We start from the raw sequence: 9812 nt of genomic DNA, 5'->3' as shown, positions 1-9812 counted from the left end.
TACTGTCCATATTCTCTGCATTTTACTTTGAAACAAGCTTTCAGTCAACATCTTGGATAGGCCCCCTGTGGACTTTGATTTGTACTGTATGCTTGAGCAGCTCAGTTGGAAAGCGGTGTTTATCTAGAATCATGGCACTGGCACAGTGTTTCTTTAGGCAGGTGCCGTTCAATCCACACCACCTGCCTTTCCGTACAATCCTTTAACTGGACGCAAAAGATTAGCTGTCTAATGTGCTCAGTCTAAAAAGAGCACAGATGTGTTAGCCACTCGGGAGTGCTGCACTCTGCATTTCTAGTGGCATTAAACAGTGAGACAAGAGTGGTTGATTACTTATTCACTCGGGCACATTGCCATGCTCTGTGATTAAAGTGCTCAGCTATTATGACAAAGCCACATTGCATGTCTGCTGTTATGCAAACTGGGGACATGCTGAATTTTAATCATTTCCATTTCAACCTCTCTTCACAAGAGACATTATTCACAGTTGTTCAGACTTGTAGCTACAATGACATAGTTCAACTACTCAGACACTAGACCTTGGCAAGATGCAGTGTTACTACTTCAGTATAGCGGTTTCATATTGTGCCCACTCAGGTGTACTTGCCATGCAATGCTGTCTGTATTGTTTAGTTTTCCTCCCATCAGTTCTTTTTCAAACACAAATGACTGTTAAAGTGAATAGTAAGGCCCAGGAGCTGTTTGATTATGTTTTTTCTGGCAGCTTTATCCTCTCACACTTTGTATTTTATAAGTACCAAAAACTTTGAATCTGCCGAGCTGTGTAATCCGCTCCCTCACCCCTCTTTCCTCTAGCATTTGGTTTAACCAATTCAGTACACACAGCAGTCTTCAGCGGCAAAGGGTAAATGAGGCTAAGGGGGCTCAATGAAGCTCAGTCATCAGCCTAGGTTATAGAAATACTTAGTTAAGCAGATATAATTCTCAAGACAAAGTGATGGGGACAGTGTGAAGGTTACAAATAAATCCCTTAATGGCAGCTTTCAAAGCATGAAACCTAAGGGGTTCATGTGAGGAGAGGCCAAACAAAGGTAACAATATAACTGCAGTTAATGGAGCCATAACCACAGTTAAACTATCAGGTATCTCCTGTTGTATTTTGCTAACTGAATGTCATGACAATAAAGGATGGAGGGATTTTGGTTCCCAAGCAGAATAGAAATGCTGACTGATGCTTATCAAATCATCATTTTATGTACATACACTGTCCAGTGGATGTTGGTTGCTGTGTTCATGTGGTGTATGTTTCTTTGACAGGACTGAGCAAAAATGGCGGAGGAGTCCAGAGAGCATGGAGGCGTGAGCACCACTGATCCAGAGGAGGACTCTCCTAATATGATCGTCTACAGAAAGGCAAGTCTGACTCTGTGTGTGTGCTACAGTATTGGAGCTGTACGATGGGAGAAACATTCGCTGAGAGGCAATGGCCTGTAGACAGCGCCACTGGTCTGTATCATTGTGTGTCTACCGCACACTTGTTTCTCTGTCAAACTCAAGTGTCAGGAAGCCTCTCTTTCAACCATCTGGAAACAGGCTCGTCTCCCATCTCATTCTCATTTCTTCTCATCCTCCTACCACTGTATCCATCACTAGCCTGGCAAACGTTAGCCCCTCCAATGTTTTAATAAGCTCTTGGCCAATGAGAGGCAATTAAAGGTCAAGGGTAATTACTTCGTCCCCTTGGCACCTCAGTTTCAATAGCTGCTTTTTTATTGGACAGGGTGAGTGGCGTTGGTGGCTAATTATGTGAATAGTTGGCTGATTCTCCAGGGCTCAAATTGGGAATGGCCAATAAGAGTGCGGTTTATTTTCTTAGTCTGATGCACTGCTTGTTATGTGACACCATGAAAGCTAAAAAGCTTGTTTTTATCAGACCTAAGCCATGAGATCCACTCACGCCATCAAGTCTGCTGTCTTGATTATGATAAAAAGTGAACCACAGTAAAAGTGGGCTGCAGTTGACAAATCCTGTCCCACTGTCCCAAATCTGTTGTTCCATCCTGCTCCTAATGATAATTCATTCAGGAGGTAAACAGATCAGTGGAGGGATGGGCGAGACAGGATATGAGATAATTGTTGGCAGCGACTCCGTCAGTTGGCAAAATTTCCTTTTTAGTGTTGTAAACTGTAGAGTCTGGGGTTTTCCATCTTTGTAATGAACACCTCCAGACTGCAGCTCATCTAGAAAAACTGTCAGGGTGTTCAAATCGCTTACTCTACTTTTCATTAATGGAACTGCACAGCCAGCAGCAATTTAGTTGCAGCTTCAACCTGTCAGGATAACAGTGGGCATTTCCAGTCTCTGGTAGGAGTCTAGGAATCCCTATCAATAATCAGATCAGAACTACTGTCCACGATGGTCTTGAGACACATGGGTCCCCTCCTTGAAGTCTGGATATTTGTATATGTGGGTCTATTTTGTGGTTGTGTGCCTGTCCTGTGTTAATCTATTCATTATTTATGCAGGATTGTCCTCCATGTGTACTAAGAAGCTGTCACGCTGCAGAGAGAACATACTGTACTTACATACTGTAGATGCATGCAGTGTCTTTATGGATTTCACAGTGCAGCTTCATTATGTAATGCTAGACATGCCTGGAGGCAAAGCATTTAGCAGGCTAGTTTTTGCTTGTCAGCATGCTGCCTGGGGTAGTATTTGTCATTTTATCTTTTAGTCATATGCAGTGACAACCCACAGAGGAGTGGTTCTGAGAGTGTCAGGATATTTTTCACCCTTTGAGTATTTGGATAATTTGGATGCACTGAAGAAGAAAGATGTATAAGCTGGATAAGGTACACATAAAAAGAAATAATAATTTCCAAATAACAGTCATAAGAGGCAAGACGATAGAAGAGCTGGATTTTGGGCAGCAGAATGCCCATGGCCTCTAGACTTGGTGGGTGCATCCTGGTGTGGCTTGCCGAGAGGCAGATGGCCACCAATATGCCCTGCCACCTGGGAAAACACTGGGAGCTCCATCCCTGAGCCCCTTTGAGCTGGAAGATATCAGCATCTTATAGTAAGGGCCAAAGGCTGGTGTAGCCCTAGTCGAGAGATGAAACTATTTCAAAGTGTGTGCAGCACCTTGTGAAATGCATAAAAGGTCAGGGTTAAAATACCTTTACTTATATTACCATATCTGTTACAAACCTATTACGTTTACTGTGTAGGCAGTCGGGCAAATGTGATGTATTTGGCCATTAGCTATAAGCTGAGTGCTCAGCAGGGGACTAGGCCTCTGTCCATGAAGTCTAGGTGCTGCAGTACACTCTCTCTCTCTCTCTCTCTCTCTCTCTCTCTCTCTCCCCCCCTCACCTCCCACAAAAGAGGAAGTGAAGTCAAACAATCCAATAACTGCAGGACGTCTTATTGCCTCAAGCAAATTCTGGAGAAAATTTGGTCTAACAGAAGAAGTAGGTTGCACATATACTACAGATGTACACACAGGAAACACACACTACACATGCTTCATGTTGGCTTAATGCACACTATCCGTTCCTATTACTGTGCTTTTCCTTACTATGTTTGGCACAGTTCACAGACAGAATGGGTCAGGTCGATGAATAGAATAGGCACTAAGAGATACACAAAAACAAATTCAAACCATGATGTGAAGCACTGCGGTGCTGGGAAATGCCACTTTACTTCTCTGATGGGATAAAGCTGACTCACTAATAATAGCTACTATAACCTCTTTTGCCCCTAAGCGCATGTGTGTGTGTCTTCCCCTTTTTCCTCTCTGTGACCTGGGAGGGGCCAAGATTCTTCTGAGCTGTCTTTTGACACACACAACTAATTACTGCCAAAAAACTCCCAGGCTACTACCAGGGAACAGTTAAAGATCTGTACTGCATCCACTCTGCCTTTTATTCAGACCATGAAATGTTTGATTGGATAATTCTTGGCAGTCAAATTATACCTGAAGGCAGGTATTACAGCAACGGTATGAGGGATAATGGCCACACAGATCCACAGTGGGCCACGGAGCCTGCTCAGTGTGCATTAGGATGGCAGAGCCTGCCTTTACCCCTCTGACCTCTCAGCTATTCTAAACTGGTTTGGTTTAACTTAATATGTTGTGTTTTCACCATGGTGGATTATAAATTTATGCATTAAAAATGTGCACAAAAATGCAGGACAAACCATGTCCAGAGCATTTTGTTTATCAAAGCAGGACCATCACATAGTATGAGGGATGGGTGGCAACTATATTTCCCAGATTTGCATATTAGCTTCAGCTTGACTTTAAAATTCATTTTTATGCACAACAAAGGCCATGGATTATGCCCTCCATGTCTTCCACTGGACTCACATTATGCAGCTATGTCTTCATGGCTTTTATGGGCAGGATGAACAATATCAGTGACTGCCAGCCTTGTTATTTTTTTTACTACCTTCCATTTTCTCTGTCTCCCCATCTCATACCTTTTCAGCCTTTTCTGCTTGTTGCTAACTAATAATTGAAGCTCATTCCATTTTCAGAATAATATCTGGTCCTGTAAGACGTCTTTATCTGTCCATTCATTTATTCATATCTGGCACAATTTTTTACCACATGGTATTTTTATCCATGTATGTGCTTCTGCTCTAAATGCGATGATAGAAGGACTAGAGGGGAAAAGAGCACAGGATGTAAAGAAAATATGGCTTTTATTAAAACAGTATTTCTAAGTCAGTTGAATGGGGCATTGAGATTTAGTGTTGTGATATATGATGGTGAAAGTGTGCTCCAGAGGCAGAAGATATTGCATTTGCAGTTATCACTTTTGCACTGACCGAGGCCAGTTATCACTTTTGCATCACTCCTTGGAACTGGATAGATGTTAAATTTAACATACCCGGTGTGACTAGTATCAAAGCCATTATTTGCCTCACACAACAGATGCACCAATGACTGTCAGCTAGTTGGGTTTAGAGACATGCCACAGAGAGTTCATGCCACGAGACAGATAATACGGAAACACTACTGTTGAAATAGGCATAAGATTACAGCTATCAGGCTACCGGGTCAACACTGACTCTCACTAGAGTGGCAGGAGAAGATAAAATCATTGGAGCTTGTGGCAACTTCTTACATCGTCCATTTGCCTACCACAGCGTGGTCTGACAGCTGCTCAGGCCTGAAAGGTCAAGAGGACCGAAGCACTGTAGATGTGCTAGTCAGAAGGAGTCTTTCTGCTGCCATCCATGAGTCACACTCTCGTCTCTCTCTGAATTCCCCCTGGGGCCCATGGAGGATATATCACTCCTCTTTTTAAGAATAACCTTCATCCAAGGCATCTATGGGCCACTATTCACTTTTCCTCTGTGCACTTAAGATAGCACAGTCCAGCCGAAGGCTCTGGATATCACGGCTACAGCTGCAGAGATAAATTCTCCCAGTGCTTTATCATGTAGAACTGTTTTAACACTGTCTCCACTAGCACCACGGGACCCTTTATCTGAGGCGCTGGTATGGGCTGAACTATCAGGGGTCATGCTGAAGCCTGTGCTTCTGTATGTTACGTTCCTAGTTGGGTCAATAAGATAAAACAACAGTAACAGTGCAAAGCTCTAAAGCTTATGTAACCAAACTCCTGTCTGTTTAATGTGTTGGCCTGCCTCTTCTTTTCAGTAAAGCAGAAGGACCAACACATGAAATTCCTCGAAGTCCATTGAAAAACAAATCATAATTGCATGATAATTCACAGTGTTTTGGCAGCTGGAACACTGTGTTGACAGGATTATTCAACTTATCCATAGACGATCGCTGTGACTGAAATAGAAGGCATGTACAGTATAAGTGCCTGTGCTAGGCTCCTTCCCTCTTTACGGAGCACGTTTAGTAGTGCAGCAAGTGTTTCTGTATCTTAGCATAAAACTGCACAGAGTGATGTTAATTGGGAGCTTGATGGTCTGGTGCTGCCATGTCCCACTTCTAAACGCTCTCCCTAGCTCTTCTGAGTCTCCCACGTATCACAGGCTGAAAAGGGGGCTGCTTGGAATCACACTAGAGGTGGAGTACACCTTAAATACTTCCTACTGCACCCTGAATAACCTCAGCATCAGGAGGGCATTCGCTGCACTCCTACAGAGCAGATTATATGCCTACTGTATAAAATTACAGCAATCAACTTAGAGAAGCTAAAAATCTCATTAAATGTGTAGCAGCATCAGTGAGGAAACTGTTGCTCTGTTATACTGTTGTTGATGATGCTGATAAACAATGAATTCATGTGTCGTCATCATGTACAGCAGATACTAATGGATTATCGGAACTGGCTCTGACATTATTTTGTTAAACGCTGCTGGTGGTGCTCGGTGCCTTTGGGCAACACTGACATGTTTGACAGCAATGACTTGCTTAGAAAAACCGTAGCCTTGCAGTAGTGCTGACACTCTGAATTAGTAACAGCCGGGATGTCAAAAGAGAACAAGCTTGTACAGCCCTATGTGGTTTCATCACATAATAGACGCATTCACAGCAACAGTGGTAATAATGACAAATATATGGCATTTATTGAGTACAAGAAGTGTAAAGTGATTTAAAGATATGAAAATGGTAGAAAACAAACAAAAATTCAAATATTACTTTTGGTAGAGTTATAGGAAACGGTCTCTAAATGCAACTGGATAAATACACCTCATGAGAAAAGCTAGAGGATATCAAGCCGGACTCATAGGACTACATAGTCTGCATTGTGTTGAGTTGAGCCTGGCTTGGGAATGACGTTCCTAAAGTGAACACTGAGACATCCAGTATCCCGACAGGTGGCACCTGCTAAGTAGATTCTATTTAAAAAGCAAGATAATGCCCAAAATCCCACGAGGGCCCATTAACTGTGCTTCATAGAGGTAGAAGAAACAGCAAAGCAGGGTGAGTTCAGCACCATGAGCACCTTTCACATACAAGTAGTCATATTTTTACATGTCTTTGTAGTACAATACGTTTCAAAAATACTTTACATGTTATATTACCTTATATGTTACTAGAAAACAGTAAGTGTGGTTGTAGGTTACATATGCCTGCCGTTAGTACATACTCACTCTTTCATCAAAAAAATGTGTAGGTCAGGGTCTAAGGTTTATTGTCATATGCACAGTGAGGAAACGTGTTTCCCTGTACAATGAAATTCTTACTTTGTCATCCACATGAATGCCACATAATATAAGTGAAATATAATGCAGATACAGAGGTAATACAAAATCTAAATCTCAAAATCTAAGGCACTGTAAAACAGCCAATAGACATTTAGTTACTAATTCCTTTAAGCTTTTCCATCCTTGTTTACAACCAGTGTTGCATTAGTAAGCCACAGAGATGGATTAACTTGGTGAATTGACTTTACAAGGGTGCAGTAGCATCTAAGGCTGACAACCAGGCAGCGTACTGTATGTACAGAATAAGCCGGCTGATGAAATCTTGATAGGGATCTTGATAGACAATTTAGGAGGCAGGAGCAGATGATCATTTGTCCTGAATAATAACAATTTCAATGGAACATTAAAAAAATGCAATACTCTTGTGTTCAGAGATAATGTTCTTCAGTGAAGTGTTTCCACATTTATAAAGAGTGAAAACTTAAGTTTCTCACCTCAGTGACTGATTCAGACACGTGATGGTTAAAAAAATAGAATCTGTAAGCTGGTTGTTGAGTATTAAAATAACTTTTCAGATACATGGTACATTTGAGAATGTTCTTAAAATGTTGGATAGAGGGCGGCACAGTGGCGTGGTGGTTAGCACTGTTGCCTCACAGTAAGTAGGTTCCATGTGCGAGCCCTTGTCAACCTAATGCCTTTCTGTGCGAGTTTGCATATTCTCCCTGTGCCTGCATGGGTTCTCTCCAGGTACTCTGACTTCATCCCACAGTCCAAAGACATGCAGTTTAGGTTGACTGGTGACTTTAAATTGCCCGTAGGAGTGAGTGTTAGTGTGTGTGGTTGTGTCTACATGTCAGCCCCTGTGATAGATTGGCGACCTGTCCAGGGTGGACCCCACCTCTTGCCCAATATCAGCCCCCCAACGACCTTATTCAGGAATAAGTGGTATAGATAATGGATGGACCTCGAATAGAGGTGATGAAGCATGGTTTGCTGATGGAAAAGTAGCTGTGTGCTATATGTCTGGTTACAAGATATTTTATTTAACTGGAAGCAAGTAGAAGTTCTCAAAGTGACTTATACCAGAAGAATCCAGTCTTACTCACTAACAGATGGCAGAGCTGTTAATTACCTCTGATGAAGACAAAGAGCACAATACAAAAGAGAACAACTCATCACAGTGAAGATGTAAATGAAATATGCTGATCAACAACACAGCTGTACAAATGTACTGTAATTGCAGCACCACTTGCTAAAACTGCCATTTGTACTGTTTACAGATACATTTGATAGGTTGATGGACAGAAATGAGTTCAACTTAGAATAAGCCTGGCTCAGATGAGAGGGACAGGGAGTCATCTGTGCACTGTTAAACCACAGGTAATAATAGTGTCTGTTGCTGAAGTGGTGTGACTCTGTGTAATTGTCTCTGGCTGCAGGCTGAAGTCGGGATGAGTCACCCGGGCCCTGACTATTAGTGACCCTAAATCACATCCACAAACCATGGTTTGCTTCATACCATTGTGTAACTTTGCGTCTTGGAATCTTAAGCTGCACACTGTCACTACAACTCCCCACCTTTTAGAAATTAATTGGACATATGACTGAAGTGTCCTTGTGCATTTGTCTGATTTAATCACAGCCAGAATCATAAAGGTATAAATAACCAATTTGTCAAAAACTACAGTGTTATCCTTTAGTATGCAGGGAGGTTTCAAACTGAATTTGTGTCATTAAACAGGGTGCACTATTTGACATTATGTTAGTAAGCTAGATAATTAATGGCAGTGAAGGACTTTTTGGTTCTTCTTACCATTGCTAACTCTGAGAGACGAGCCAGTCCAAGTAACTTCAAAACAGTGCTGATTTATTCAAAGGATCACAGGTAAAATTAACATTACACGCTCAGGTATCTTGCACCTCCAAACTGCTCGCAGGCAGATGTAAGATAAAAGACCCTGAACCCACCAGGCCTATACATTATATCACCTCGGTTGGGCTAGCCCCATACTACACAGAAACGTCAACCGAGACGTCTCTGTTACCAGCCTTGCAGCTGGCCATAGCAGTAGTCAAAACATGAAGCAAATCAATGTGCGTGTGTGTGTGTCTGTTGATTAAGTGGTGTGTAGCTAAAAACATTCTCACGACCTCTAGTACATGTCGTGACTTAAACATGAGAACATATTATGGTTAAGGCTACAGTTATACACGTTGTAATAATAATATTAAACACCCTGTCTGCTGACAGTCATCAACTCTTCTCTCTAGTTATCCTTGACTAGATGTACCCTGTAGAAACTCATAAGCATCCCTAAGCATTTAACAGTCTAACTAGACATCCTATCTCCACTAAACATTTCTAATACATAAAGTATCTATCCAATTTCTATCTGACTAAAAATATCTAACAGCAGATTTCTTTCTTTCTTCCTCTTCAGCTTAAAAATAATAGAAATTTCTGTGTGGAAGACCTTGCTGCATGCAAATTCCTATTTCCACTCCAATTTTTCTGTCAATAACTCAGATGGCAAGAATTACTCTCAAGTCAAGTGTTTATTTGTCATATGCACAGTTAGGAAACGTGTTTTCCTGTACAATGAAATTCTTACTTTGCCGTCCACATGAATGCCACAAAATACAAGTGAAATATAAAGTAGATAAATAAGTAACACAAAATCTAAGGCACTTTAAGCAGCAAATGCAG

General features: G+C 41.7%; 1 protein-coding gene across 4 annotated transcripts in view; it reads left to right on the top strand.

Annotated features, from left to right (window-relative positions):
- Nucleotides 1-9812, top strand: part of LOC109967959 (regulator of G-protein signaling 6-like) — a 50485-nt gene that overhangs the window by 4974 nt on the left and 35699 nt on the right. For all 4 annotated transcript variants that reach the window (XM_020613898.1, XM_020613897.1, XM_020613895.1 and 1 more), the window contains exon 2: nucleotides 1279-1374. In XM_020613898.1, the coding sequence (XP_020469554.1) occupies nucleotides 1291-1374 (84 nt within the window). In that variant the 5' untranslated portion in view covers nucleotides 1279-1290. The remainder of the gene's footprint in view (nucleotides 1-1278; nucleotides 1375-9812) is intronic.

Source organism: Monopterus albus, unplaced genomic scaffold (genome assembly GCF_001952655.1).
Source record: "Monopterus albus unplaced genomic scaffold, M_albus_1.0 scaffold140.1, whole genome shotgun sequence".
NCBI classification, from domain to species: domain Eukaryota; kingdom Metazoa; phylum Chordata; class Actinopteri; order Synbranchiformes; family Synbranchidae; genus Monopterus; species Monopterus albus.
This window is presented reverse-complemented; position numbering and strand designations above follow the sequence as displayed.